At 43.3% G+C, this 14256-nt stretch overlaps 1 protein-coding gene across 1 annotated transcript; it reads left to right on the top strand.

The window, feature by feature from the left end:
* The first annotated feature begins 393 nt into the window (after window positions 1–393).
* CFAP20 (cilia and flagella associated protein 20) lies at window positions 394–4266 on the top strand. The gene is made up of 6 exons (XM_058155273.1): window positions 394–674; window positions 834–913; window positions 1133–1244; window positions 1423–1611; window positions 3089–3199; window positions 3856–4266. Exons 1-6 carry the CDS (start codon window positions 591–593, stop codon window positions 3859–3861), a joined length of 582 nt encoding a protein of 193 aa, XP_058011256.1. The 5' UTR covers window positions 394–590; the 3' UTR covers window positions 3862–4266.
* Window positions 4267–14256: the final 9990 nt, after the last annotated feature.

A 14256-nucleotide genomic window follows, 5' to 3' on the forward strand; every position in this document is an offset into this window, starting at 1 on the left:
GGTTGTGCCGCCCCTGAGCCTCCAGAACCAGAGGCGGCAAATTCAGAAGGCCTCAAAGGTTACAGCAGGCCAGCTCCAGGCAGGACATTCCTAGGATGGAGCAATACCTTTTTTTTCCTTCGCTGCAGTTGCAACTGTTGCCTTCCGGGGGGGCCGACTAGATGACCTTTAAGCCCCTTCTGGAAACCCATTCTGGTTTCCTCCTGCTGCGAATCCATCTGGAGGGCGCCCGGTTGGGGAATCGTTTTGGAGACCCGGCAGCCCCGCCTTTCGGCTCCGGGGAACCCGCCCCCTTTCTGAATTTCGGGGGCGGGGCTCGTGAGCCCCTCGCTCCGCCCCTGGTTGCCGCGGCGACAGGAGGTCTCCGACAACACAGGGTGGGAGGCAAAACGAGTCCCGTTCGAAAGTAGTCCGTCTCCTGGCGACGGGGCACCGCTTGAAAGCGGCCGGCGCCGGCGGAGCGGTTTCTTGGTCGCAGGAGAGGCCTGTCTCCCTCCGCGCCGGGGCCTCGGCGTGAGGGAGGCGCGCGCGAGGCGGCTGACAGGCGGCCGGTCCTGAGGCGCCCGGCGGAGCAGCCCCGCGGCGACGGGATGTTCAAGAACACGTTCCAGAGCGGCTTCCTGTCCATCCTCTACAGCATCGGGAGCAAACCGCTGCAGATCTGGGACAAGAAGGTGCCGGCCGGCGGCTGGGCCTGGCGGGGAAGGGCCTCCTCGGCCTCGGCCGCTCCTTGAGCCGGGCGGGGAGCCCGAAGGCGCCGGGCGGAGGGCTGGGCAGGCCGCGCGGGGGTCCGGCCAGGCGGGCGACGGTTGCTCCTCTCGCTTCCCTCGCAGGTGCGGAACGGCCACATCAAGCGAATCACCGACAATGACATCCAGTCGCTGGTGCTGGAGATCGAGGGCACCAACGTCAGGTAGGAGGCGGCGGCGGCGGCGGCGGCTCCCTGGGCATCCCTGAGCGGCCCCGAAGGCCTTTCCGGGAGGAGCTGCCTCGGGACTTCGGCCTGGACTTCGGGGCTGCTGCCTGGCCGGGCTCCGCTCCCACCGGCAGGCCTGGGTTCCGGGGGGGGGGGGGAAGGGGGTGGCCTCTGCCGCCCAAAGGCCCGGTGAAGGCCGCTGGTTTCCCTCCACAGCACCACGTATATCACGTGTCCCGCTGACCCAAAGAAGACGCTGGGGATCAAGTTGCCATTTTTGGTGATGATCATCAAAAACCTGAAGAAATACTTTACTTTTGAAGTGCAGGTTGGTGAGCAGCGCCGTTCAGAGGGTGGCAGCCAGAAGGAGCAGAATCCCGGCTCCCCCACTGGGGATCTTAGTGGCTTAAACACCCCCCCCCCGGGACTGGCGAGGCTCCGGTGCCCATCATCTTACTCCTCCTCAGTGGCATCTCCATACTAGCGGAAGGGTCTCCTTCTCTTAGGTGCTGGATGATAAAAATGTGCGCCGACGGTTCCGTGCCAGCAACTATCAAAGCACCACCCGGGTGAAGCCTTTCATCTGCACCATGCCCATGCGCCTGGATGATGGCTGGAACCAGATCCAGTTCAACCTGTCGGACTTCACTCGCCGGGCCTATGGCACCAACTACATTGAGACCCTGAGAGTCCAGGTAGAGAGTTTGAGGGCCAAAAGCTTCCTGGGCTCTGATTAATTCCTAGTGATGCCAGCGAAGTTACTTCTCCTTAAAAAGCTTTAAGGAAAAGAAGAAAAACATGTCCCTCTGGAGAGCTGGTCCCCCTGACTGTTGGGTAATCGTTGGATAATTCTTCCAATCAAGTTGTGTTAGAAAACAAATTCTGTAGTGATTTCCTTTGTTCTGTTAATTAACAAACTAAAAAAAAACATACTTTTATTAAAGCCAATGAATCTTCTGAGCAAAACTATAAGAGAGGACATTTGTCTTAAGGAACTACAGCTTCTTCATATGAGCCAATGTTGGGTTTTGAGGATGGCATTTTCAACAGTTATTTGAACTCCCAAAGTATCAAATTGTCACAAAATAATGCATAAAGAAACAAGCAGGACTTGTTTTTAAGAGTCAGAGGGATGAGGATCTGTTATTTCCTGTTACAAAATTTACCAGTAATGTAAGATGGACCACTTAAAATGACATTTATTGCTCCAAATGGCTTTGATATTTTTTAAAAAAACACTAATATCTAATTTTAATTCAAGATACTCTTTTCCTTAGGAATGTTTAAAAGGCTTTATAATCATTGTTCTTTTACAAAAGCAAAAGTGAGAATGGGCTGATAGCTCCTGTTTTTCTTTTTGCAAAGAAATGCACCACAAGATGATCCTCTATGTGGTTTAATTTGTCTTTGGGCACACTAGAGTACACTTGCACATCAACTCCAGTTTGACCTTTGGGCTGAATTAAAATAGGGGATCTGATCCAAATTTGGAATAGCAGTCCATGCACAACAAATGAGAATGAATAGCTCAGTTGATAGGATTAGGCAGTAAATGTTTGTCATTGGAGGATCTGTAATTTGTCAGGGAACACAGAACACCCCTTTCTTTCTGTAAAAAAATCAGGCAATTGTAGCATCTTTTGATAGCAATGAGTCAACAACTTCAGAACTTGTCAACACTGAAGGATCTAGAGGCTTTTCATTAAAGGACATTTCCAGTGAGTTTTGCGCAACTTCTCAGCATGGATATGGGTAGAAGAAACCCTCGAGTGGAAAAGAGGTTCTTTGCGCTCAGGAGCTTGGGGTCTGTCTGAAAGGGAGCTCTTGGGCAGTGGATCTGCACGGCTGCCACTAGAAGTTCACTAGGTTGATGAGCCTTGTAGGGAAGTCCAAAAGACTTTGGCCATGATTGTTGAAACTATGAAACTTATGCAAATGATTGTTGAAACTATCATTTGCACAAGCCCTCTATCTAACTATCCAGAAGTAAAGGTCCTGATTGGAGATGGCATCCAATAAATAAATAGCCCTTTGCCTGCTTGATTTTGTTCCCCAGGTACTAGGCTGTAAAATTTTGATAATTTGGTTTGAATGAAACACCAGGCCATTTTTAGATGAGGATAGGATTTGAAGTAGCTCTTGCTGCATCTTCAGATGTGATTTCCTTTTCAGATCCATGCAAACTGTCGCATCCGCAGAATATACTTCTCTGACAGACTTTACTCTGAGGACGAGCTTCCTGCTGAGTTCAAACTGTACATTCCTGTCCAGAACAAAGCAAAGGTGAGCAGGTGGGGGATGGATGGGATGTTCTGTTCCATGAAGAGTCCTACAACTACAAGTCTCATTAGGGCAGTTGTGGATGAGACCCATATTTGCATTTGGTGCTCTTAGCAAAACTGTCTGAGGCCAAGAAATTGCTTGCTTTCTATGGAGGATGGTGTCTTGCTTGTGTTCCCAAAATAAATTCTGGAAGGGTTCCCTCTGCCAATGTCCAAGCACTGCTCAGTGCAGGAATTCACTCGGAAGCATCTCCCCAGAGAAATGACTGTCTAATCCCCGACTGAAAAAGAGAGTATGCTTCTCTTCGTCCCCCCATTGAGTTGCTCTTCCTGTTAGAATGTTTTTCTAGCATTCAGCATTTGAAGGAGGCATTTTAGTAAAGGAGTTGGTCTCTCACAGTCTGTGGGCACTGCTCCTGTTTTGAGAATGCACAGCGCAGGGGCCCCAAGAGGTTTAGGGAGCCCAGCAAGTTCCCCCTCAGCAGGCCACATTTCAAACCCCAGTTTCGTTGTGGTTGAACACCGTGTTCCCAACAAATCCTGTCTTGTGTTTCTAGAGATGTAAGCTCCCAAAGAGTTGACTTTTTCTGTCCAAGTAAAAGATTGCTATGTGTATATTGAATAACATTGTCTCTTTGCACATGTTGCCCAATGCAGCAATGATGGCGTGATGGCAAGCCTCCGGCAGAAACAATGTGAAGATGCTGATGGAAGAGTATTTTTTTTAAATTAGAAACAAAATGTAGGTGTGGATTTCTTTGAGTAACTATATTTAATAACAGTTGGTATCTGTGATGCTGGGACCAAACAAAACAAACTATATCATTGTTCCGTGTGAGAGATGGATTGGGCTCCACTTTGAAGTTGTGGATCACTCCTAGGGAGACCATGAATCGTGGAACTGATTTGCCTAGCAAGTGGAGGCTTTTGTTGAAGCAGTTCTGAAACCCTGGTGCCCTCACAGATGCCAGTGGTTTCCTTCTTTGCTCTGTCTCTGTGTTTGCCCCAAGTGCGTGTGAGCTACTCTTGTCCTGGAAGCTGCTATTAAATATTTGATTTTCTTTGTAAGGCTGTGATTGGTCTCTCTTGGCCATTTGGAGTCAAAGCTCCCTCCCTGCCAGTGCAGTGTAAAAGCACAGGTTGGCAGCTTCTCTGTACACCAAGGATAGATGCAGAGTCCACAAATTAAACTGAACCGTAATAGTTGATCCATAAATCATGCTAAGCCACAATACATTTTTGCTTCTTGCTATATCTTGCTGAGCAACAGAAATGGGCATTTTATTGATTGGAAAAGCAAAGGCAGCCTTTGTCTTTGAGGAGACCTAATGGGCAGGGCTGCTGCCAGTCCATCTAGAAGATAGCCAGGCTGCAAGACGTTTGGGCAAGAAGCCTGGCAGGCTGCATCCTTCATAGGTTTGCTGAGCTCCCAAGGATGAGCTGCAGGATGGCACTGTAGGAAGAGCCCGTGCTAGTCTAGAAGAGATTCTGTCAGCTTCTGTCCCCTGGTGACTAGTTGATTTTTTCCAGCAGGAAGGAATGGCATTTGCAGGCTGGTTCTCCCTGATACTGGAGATGCTTTCTAAACTTTGCTCTTTCATTAATCAAGGGACCATCCCAGATGGCTTGGTTTGGCTTCTGCTACAGACATCTGACAAGGAACAGAGCTGGTCAGTTTTTGTTCTGGTTAGCTTTTGGTTTGCAGCAAGATCAGGGCTTGGATGAGGGGGAACTTCACACATTCTGATAAAAATTCGACCAAATCCGATGTTGACTGACCATGATTACCTTGGTTTAGTTTGATTGGTTGATTCATATGTTGCAGCCAATAACAAATAAAGTTATAACCAGAAGCCAGCATTGGTTTGTTAAAAACAGATCTTGCCAAACCATTCTTATTTCATTCTTTGACAAAGTGATTAAATTAGTAGACCAACAAAATGCTGTGGACATAGTATACATAGATTTCAGTAAGGCATTTGACAAAGTAGACCACAACCTATTAGACAGCATCACCACCAGATGGATTTATAATTGATTGACAAACTGTACTCAACGAGTAGTCCTTAACGGATCTACATCTTCATGGAGGGAAATAAGCAATGGAGTACCCCAAGGTTCCGTCTTAGGCCCAGAACTCTTCAATATCTTTATAAATGACGTAGATGAGGGAATAGAAGGAGAACTCATCAAATTTGCAGATGATACCAAGCTGGAAGGGATAGCCAACACCCCAGAAAAGCTCAGGATCCAAAAAGACCTTGACAGACTTGAACAATGGGCCCTATCCAACCAAATGAAATTTAACATGGAGAACAGCAATGGAACAAGTACAGATTAGGCGAAATCTGGCTCAAAAGCAGTAACTTTGAGAGGGACCTTGGAGTCCTAGTGGATGATTATTTAAACATGAGTTGGCAATATGCAGCAGCCAAAAAAGCTAATACGATCCTTGGTTGCATAAACAGGCATAGAATCAAAATCACATGGGAGTATTAGGACTGCTTTATAAATCCTTAAGTTAGGCCACACCTGGAATCCTGCATCCAGTTTTGGTCACCACATTACAAAAAAGATGCTGAGACTTTGGAAAAAGTGCAAAGAAGAGCAACTAAGATGATTAAAGGCCTGGAGACTAAAGCATACAGAATGGTTGCAGGATTTGGGTTTGGCTAGTCTAGAGAAAAGAAGGACTCGGGGGTGGGGTGGGGGACATGAAAGTAATATTCTAGTATTTGAGAGGCTGCCACAAAGAGGAGGGGGTCAATTTCTTTTTCAAAGCCCCAGAAGGCAGGACAAGAAACAATGGATGGAAACTGATCAAGGAGAGAAGCAATCTAGAACTAAAGAGAAATTTCCTAACAGTGAGGACAATTAACCAGTGGAATGGCTTTCCTTTAGAAATTGGGGTGCTTCATCACTGGAGATTTTTAAGAAGAGACTGGACGGCCACTTGAAATAGTCTATGGCCATGATGGAGAACCTATGGCACGTGTGCTCAGAGGTGGTACGCAGAGCTCTCTCTGCTGGGACGCCTGCCTTTGTCCCAGGTCAAATCTCCCTGCAAATGATGAAACAGAAGCTCACTATATATTAAAGAAGGGATAAAGGCAAAACAAATTATGCAGATCTAAAAAGAAGAACGTTAATGATGGAAGTAACAATAGGGCAAACAATGTTGGTAGTCATCTATGCACCTAACAAAAACCGGGGGGGGGGGTCGTGGTACTACAAGAAAGTTAATAAAAAGATTATCAAGATAGGTCAAGGGAATTTATGTATTGTGGATGATTATAATGGGGTAGTGGATATTAAAAAAGATTACACCAGTGATAAAAAGAATAAGAAAAATATATATTACCAAGAACCTTTTTTAAGATGACTGACGAATTGAATTTGACAGATATGTGGATAAGTTTGCACCCAAAGGAAAATAAATACACGTTTTATTCCAACCCCCATAAATCTAGGTTGAGTATTGACATGGTATGGACAAATAAGGAAGTAGCCAAAGGGATAGAGAAGATAGAGATTTCCCTTAATAGGTGGGCAGATCATAACCCCATTGAAATAACATGGAGAGGCCAAAGAAAAAAGGTGAGAAGATGGACATTGAACCCCCAGATTTTAAAAAAGAAGGAATATACTGAAAAGATTACAAAAGAATTGACATTTTTTAAAGAAAATAAAAAACAACATACTTCACTATCAAACCTATGGGATACCATGAAAGCATACATAAGAGGGATAACAATAGCATACATGGCAAAGAAAAATAAGGAGAAATGGAGGCAGCATCACACATTAAAGGAAGAAATTGGGAAACCAGAAAACCAACTTCAAAAAAATTCAGGGAATGAACAAATTAAAGAAACATTGGCTTTAGTTAAACATAAAATATATTAGAACAAGCTGACGTTGCAAGAAATTTAAAATTTACTAAACAAAACTTCTTTGAACATGCCAACAAGCCGGGGAGATGGCTATCTTATAAATTGAAAAAAGAAAAGGAAGGAAGGATAATACAGCTATATGATGAAATGGGGAATTTACAAAACAATGAAGGAGAGAAAAAGATAATCACGCAAAAATACTTTGAAAATCTCTATAAACAGCGAAGAATAAAATAAATAATTATTTGAATGAGGAAGGGATGGCACCATTATAGGAAGAAAAAAGAGTAATGTTAGAGAAATAACGTTAGTAGAGCTGAAAAAGGCAATTCAGAAACAAAAGAACAATAAAACCCCGGGGCCAGATTGCCTTCCAGGGGAAATTTATAAAAATATGGGTGAGTTAATAGAACCATTACTACCAGAAATATGTAATGAAGCATTGAGGGAAGCAAAATTACTGGAATCATGGAGGGAGGCATATATCGTCTTGATACCGAAAGAGTGTGCAAACAAGAACCAAATTAGAAATTATAGGCCAATCCTAAATGCCAACTACAAAATATATATGAACATTATAGCAGAAAACTTGAAAAAAATTATTAAACGAAAATATACAGCCTGACCAGAATGGATTTTTACCGACAAGGCAAATAAGAGAGAATACAAGAACTGTAGCAAATATATTGGAATACTACAAAGCCCATCCAGAAAAACAAGCTGGCAATTTATGATTTGACAAATTAGAAATATGAACCTTGGAGATAAATTTGAAAATAGGATAGAAGCAATTTATACTACTCAGAAGGCTAGTGTAATATTAAATGGGGATACCACAAAAGCATTTCAAATAACGAAGGGAGTACATCAGGGATGTCCATTGTCACCTCTACTCTTTATTCTGGCATTAGAAATATTAATTAGAATTAGAGCGAACCAAGATCTCAAAGGAACAAGAATTAAAAAGGAAGGGTATAAAGTACAGGCCTTCGCCAATGGTATTTTTTATTGAGGAACCATTGGAAATGGGCCCTATCTTACTACAAGAAATAGAAAAATATGGAGTAGTATTGGGCCTCAAAATTAACAAAGAAAAGACTAAAATGTTAGTTAAAAATTTAACAATGAACCAGAAAAGAGATCTAGAGAGGGAAATGGGATTACAAATCACTAAGAAGATTAAATATTTAGGAATCTGGTTAATAGCAAGGTGCTCTTCAATAAAAGATGATAATTACATAGAATTATTTCAAACAATAAAGAAGAATTTTGAAAGGTGGGGGACATTACAGTTATCTTTATTAGGAAGAATAGTGACCATCAAAATGAATATTTTACCTAAATACTTTATTTATTCCAAACAATCCCTATAAAATTAGGTAAGATGTTTTTCACAGACCTAAACAAAATAATTACAAAATTTGTCTCGTCAGGTAGGAAGGCAAGGATAAAATTAGTGTCACTCCAGGATAGTAGAAGTAGAGGTGGCTTTGGACTCCCGGCATGGGAATTCTATTATAAGGCAGCGATGTTAGTATGGATTAGAGATTGGATAAATTAAAAAAATAGGAGAATTTTAACACCAGAAGGGCACAATTTACAAAATGGGTGGCATGACTTTCTGTGGGACAGGAAATAAGACACATTTGTATTTTCACAGACATAAAGTAAGGGATGTACTGTTACAGATTTGGGAAGACAAAGAAAAAACACTATACGAAGATCCCCGGGTGGCTATCCACCATGGAGGCAATGATCTATCCCAATACACTAGAAGTAGGCAAAATGCTCAGATACAATGAACTTTTAGACAATCAAGGGAAACTCAAAAACAATCGGGAATTAAAGAAACGGAATATTTATAGATTGGTGGCCATATTTACAGTTACAATCTATATATAAAAAGGATGCAGAAGAATATGGATTTGATATAGAACCACAACAATTAAAAAAACTGTGGGAAGGTCCAGAGGGAAAACTAATAACCAAAATACATAATTATTTACAAAATTTTGATAAGGTGGAGGAAGTGGTGAAAGAACCCATGATCGCCTGGGCTAAAAACGTAGGGCACAATATAGAATTAGAAAACTGGAAAAAAATCTAGAATAAAAACTATAAAACAACTAAATCCATGGCCTATAAGGAAAACCAATATAAGATGTTTTATCGTTGGTATTTAGCGCCAGTGAGGCTGGCCAAAGATGTATCCAAATTTAAATCCAAAATGTTGGAAATGTAAACAGAGACAAGATATCTTCTGTCACTCATGGTGGTCCTGCCCCGAAGCGAAAAGATATTGGATGAAGATACAGAAATGGCTGCAGGATCTAACGAAGTGTCAAATAGAACTTAAACTGGAATCGTTTCTTCTGGGGATATTTAGAGCGAAATATAATAAAAAGATGAAAATATTTGATGTTACATATATTAATGGTGGCAAAGACTGCTTTTGCACAGTATTGGAAGAAAGGTAGTATACTGCCAGAGGGATTAGTTATTCAAAAAATATTTGATTGCGCAGAAATGGATAAACTCACATTACAGTTAAAGGAAAAGGAAGACTTGGAATATTATGTGGTTTGGGAGAAATGGTATGAATGGATAGATAATAGAAATAAGGAATGGAAATGTACATAAAGGTATAGAACGTTTAAAAATAGAATGTATATAATGTACTGAATATTGGTTCTACTTGTATGAATAATGCCATAGATTTGTTAAATATGTAATAGACATATGTAAAGAGAAAAAATGCAATAAAAAAGAAGCTCACAAAAGAAAAAGATCTTACCTTGCTGCGCTGCTGGTAGTTGGGATGCCCCGCCTCCCACTGGCCAGCTGGTCTTCGGGTCTCTGTGCGCGTGCACATTCGCGCATTTCTGCGCATGTGGATGTTCACGCATGTCCACGGATGCGCGTGTTTGCGCATGTGCACACACCTTTCAGTTTGGGCATGCGCACGTGCAGTTTGGGCACAAGGTATCTAAAAGGTTTGCCATCACTGGTCTATAGTCTGGACTATAGACCTTCCAGCACTATTCTATACTTCATTGTCTATGACTTGCAAAGCAGAATAGCTGAACTCACAACATGCAAACTAAAGGCTAAGTTCTACTCGACTTTGCCATGGTGAGATAAGGGTTGCTGGTAGTTGGGTGTGTGATGAATGGCTTTTACATGGACAACAGCAAAGCCACAAGTCCTCCAAAGAGACGGCAGGAAGCCATTAGCAATGGAAGAATCTCCTCGCCCAGGCCGGGGTTGAACCTCCACACCCTGCACTGGGCTCACGATGCCTTGGGGTTGAGGGAATGAGGCCGTCCAGCCTGGCTGAGCTCGGGGCAGCCTTGAGAATGGGAGGAAGTCCAGCACAATGGGAAGGTTCTGTCACCAGCCAATTTCAGCGACCCTTGGAGTTGATTTCCTGGTCTGGTTTACTTAGGGACAACGTGCCCTGAACCACTTCTCGCCATCCAGCTGCATCCACCCGCCAAGGGCTGCTGCAGGCAGAGTGAAGTCACAGGGAAGATTGGCAGGCCGGTACCCCACTTTGGGCAGTCGGGTTGGCCAGACAATGAACAGGAGGTAGTCCTTGACTTACAGCAGTCCATTTAGTGACCGTTCAAAGTTACAACAGCCCTGAAAAAAGGTCAAAATGATCAAAATTCAGACACTTGGCAACTGATTCATTTTTATGATGGTCACAGTGTTCTGCAATCATGTGATCACCTTTTGGGGCCTGGCAAGCAGTAGAAAAGCCAGGTTCATTGAACAACCTTGTTACTAACTTAACAGCTGCAGTGATTCACTTAACAACTGTGGCAAGAAAGGCTGTAAAGTGGGGAAAACTCAACAACAGAAATGTGGGGCTCAGTTGTCATAAGTCAAGGACTACCTGTATAAGATGCACACACGCCAGCCATCAATTGCTAGGAGTGGTCTCATTCAGAGGGTCTCTGACTGAAGGGCTGCTTGGCCTCCATCCTTTTGTGTCAGCCAGAGACAAAATGGAAGAAGCTGCCATTGCAAGCAGGGCAGGAAAGGAGCCATCGAAGGACACCTAACAGCCAGTTTCAAGTGAGGAGGGAGCATGGTTTCTGGTTGGATTCGCACCATAGCTCTTCCGCCTTAGGTAGAACCAGTTTGTGTAGTGGTGAAGGCACCACGCTAGAAACGGGCAGAGCGTGAATTCCAGTCTCGCCATGGGCACAAAGCCAGCAAGTGATCTTGGGCCAGTCCCCCTCAGTCCTACAAAGGAGGCATGGCGAGCCGCTCCCCAAAAAGCTTGCTAAGAAAACTGCAGAGATTCATCCAGGAGTCAAAAAGCCAAAATCAAATCCCAGGATGACTTTAGTGTGTTTTTAACCTCCCTCTGGGCTAGAGCACAAGCACAGGAGTTCTGTCAAGTCATCTGAGACAATTAATAACATGACAAAGTTTGGTGCCAGTGCAGGGGAAAATAAACAGAAAATAAACAGAACCCCCAGCATCCCTCGACAGGTGGAGGCCTGCAATTCTCCCCCTCACTCAACACTTTTTCTGCTATGAATGGAAAGGAAGGTGAACATCATGATCCAAATCTCAACCAACAAATGCTCTGTCTTACACATTGGAAAAAAGAACCTAAACACTAAATACAAGCTTGATGGACATTACCTTACAGATGACCCCCACCCTGTTAAAGGCCTTGGAGTTTTCATATCCAATGATCTAAGCGCCAAAGCCCACTGCAACTACATCGCAAAAAAAAAGCTTTTAAGAGTTGTAAACCTAATCTTGCTAGCTTCTTCTCCAGAAACACTACACTACTAATCAGAGCATATAAAACATTTGCTAAACCAATTCTTGAATACAGCTCATCTGTCTGGAACCCACACCACATTTCAGACATCAATACAATTGAACGTGTCCAGAAATATTTTACCAGAAGAGTTCTCCACTCCTCTGAAAACAACAAAATAACTTATGCCACCAGACTTGAAATCCTGGGATTAGAAAATTTAGAACTACGCTGTCTCCGACATGACCTGAGTTTAACTCATAGAATCATCCATTACAATGTCCTTCCTGTTGAAGACTACTTCAGCTTCAATTGCAATAATACACGAGCACACAATAGATTTAAGTTTAAAGTGAACCACTCTAAAGATTATGATTGCAGAAAATATGACTTCAGTAACAGAGTTGTTAATGCTCGGAATGCACTACCTGACTCTGGTCTCTTCCCAAAATCCCAAAAGCTTTTAAGAGTTGTAAACCTAATCTTGCTAGCTTCTTCTCCAGAAACACTACACTACTAATCAGAGCATATAAAACATTTGCTAAACCAATTCTTGAATACAGCTCATCTGTCTGGAACCCACACCACATTTCAGACATCAATACAATTGAACGTGTCCAGAAATATTTTACCAGAAGAGTTCTCCACTCCTCTGAAAACAACAAAATAACTTATGCCACCAGACTTGAAATCCTGGGATTAGAAAATTTAGAACTACGCTGTCTCCGACATGACCTGAGTTTAACTCATAGAATCATCCATTACAATGTCCTTCCTGTTGAAGACTACTTCAGCTTCAATTGCAATAATACACGAGCACACAATAGATTTAAGTTTAAAGTGAACCACTCTAAAGATTATGATTGCAGAAAATATGACTTCAGTAACAGAGTTGTTAATGCTCGGAATGCACTACCTGACTCTGGTCTCTTCCCAAAATCCCAAAAGCTTTAACCAAAAACTGTCTACTGTTGACCTCACCCCATTCCTAAGAGGTCTGTAAGGGGCGTGCATAAGAGCACCAACATGCCTACAGTTCCTGCCCTATTGCTTCTTTTCATTATATCCAATTAATATAGTTATTACATACTTATGCTATATATATGCTTATATATTGTACAATTATTTCATGCCTATGCTTATATATACTGTTGTGACAAAATAAATAAATAAATAAAATAAACAAATAAATAAATAAAAGGGCCATGAGAACTTTGCAGATTTTTCCCTGCAAAAGACAAATGCAGTCACCTTTCTGTTTCTTTGAAGTGGCCACCAGGTGGCGCTCTTCTAGTGTGTCCCTTGAGACTGTCCAAGGAAGAAGGTTGCTAACTCCTGAAGTTCCTCCAGGCTCCCACTTCCAAAGCCAGGAGCAGGGCCATCTTCCCCCCTTCCGAGTGCTGGACAGGCTTCAGCATCTCTTACTGGACTCCCAAGACTCAAAACAGCAACAGTCCAGATGGCTGGTCAAGGAAAAGGCTGGAAAAACCTCAGGCGGGGGAGGGAGGGCAGTGATTCTCCACTCCTGGGCTTCGTCATCAGCTTCCCTGCTTCCTTGGGAATGGTTCAAGGTGCAAGATGGAAACGGCCTGTCGCCAAGGCCTGTGTGGTTCGTGGAAAGCTGCTCTGGAGCCCAAGTGCAGCCCTGAAAAGGGCTTCTGGATTACTGAGCTACAAACAGATTTCTGAAAACAGTTCAGATTAGCATTGTACAGGGAGGATATTGTGGCTGTCTTCACACAACGTGCCCTAAGTCATCGGTACACACTCAAGTCAGTGGAGGCTGCCATGACAGGTTCTCTGTCAAGCCAGCCTGCTTTGTTGGTCAGCTCCACCGGAAGTGGGTGTTGAATGAAACCAAACATATTCGTGGGGTGGAAGTCAAGAATTTCAATGCCGAGTTGAAGAGGGCTCCATCACTGGAGGCTTTTAAGAAGGGACTGGACAGCCACTTGTCTGGAATGGCTTGAGCAGGGGGTTGAACACCTCCAAGGTCCCTTCCAACTCTGTTATTCTGTTATTCAGAGTCACTTGGTCGAGTTGGGTGGCTGTAGAAATTGAGTAAAATAAATTCTGCTGCAAAGAACTAAGAGCAAATTTGTGGACAGAATGTACTTTTTTGTTAACGTTAAATATATGTTAATTATAAGGGAATGTAAATTAGTAAAAATGGCCTCCTGTTGGCAGAGAATGCCAACCCATAACTTGTGAAAGGGAGGTTTCCTGTCCTATGATGGGAGCTAGAAATGTTGTTCGATCTCTTCTTGAAGTGATGGAGCAACCACAACTTCTGGACGGAAGCCGTTCCACTGATAACGGTTCTTCCATTTGGACAGAGACTGGAAAAACACCCAGAAGCTGTGGGGCCCCAGGCCTTTCTCC

Source organism: Ahaetulla prasina, chromosome 12 (genome assembly GCF_028640845.1).
Source record: "Ahaetulla prasina isolate Xishuangbanna chromosome 12, ASM2864084v1, whole genome shotgun sequence".
Lineage (NCBI taxonomy): Eukaryota > Metazoa > Chordata > Lepidosauria > Squamata > Colubridae > Ahaetulla > Ahaetulla prasina.

Bases quoted from the DNA above. Each gene is read 5' to 3' on its own strand.
- CFAP20 (XM_058155273.1), top strand. From the start codon at position 591: ATGTTCAAGAACACGTTCCAGAGCGGCTTCCTGTCCATCCTCTACAGC. The intron at 914-1,132 runs GTAGGAGGCGGC...TTCCCTCCACAG, and splicing joins ATCGAGGGCACCAACGTCAG to CACCACGTATATCACGTGTC. The intron at 1,245-1,422 runs GTTGGTGAGCAG...TCCTTCTCTTAG, and splicing joins ACTTTACTTTTGAAGTGCAG to GTGCTGGATGATAAAAATGT.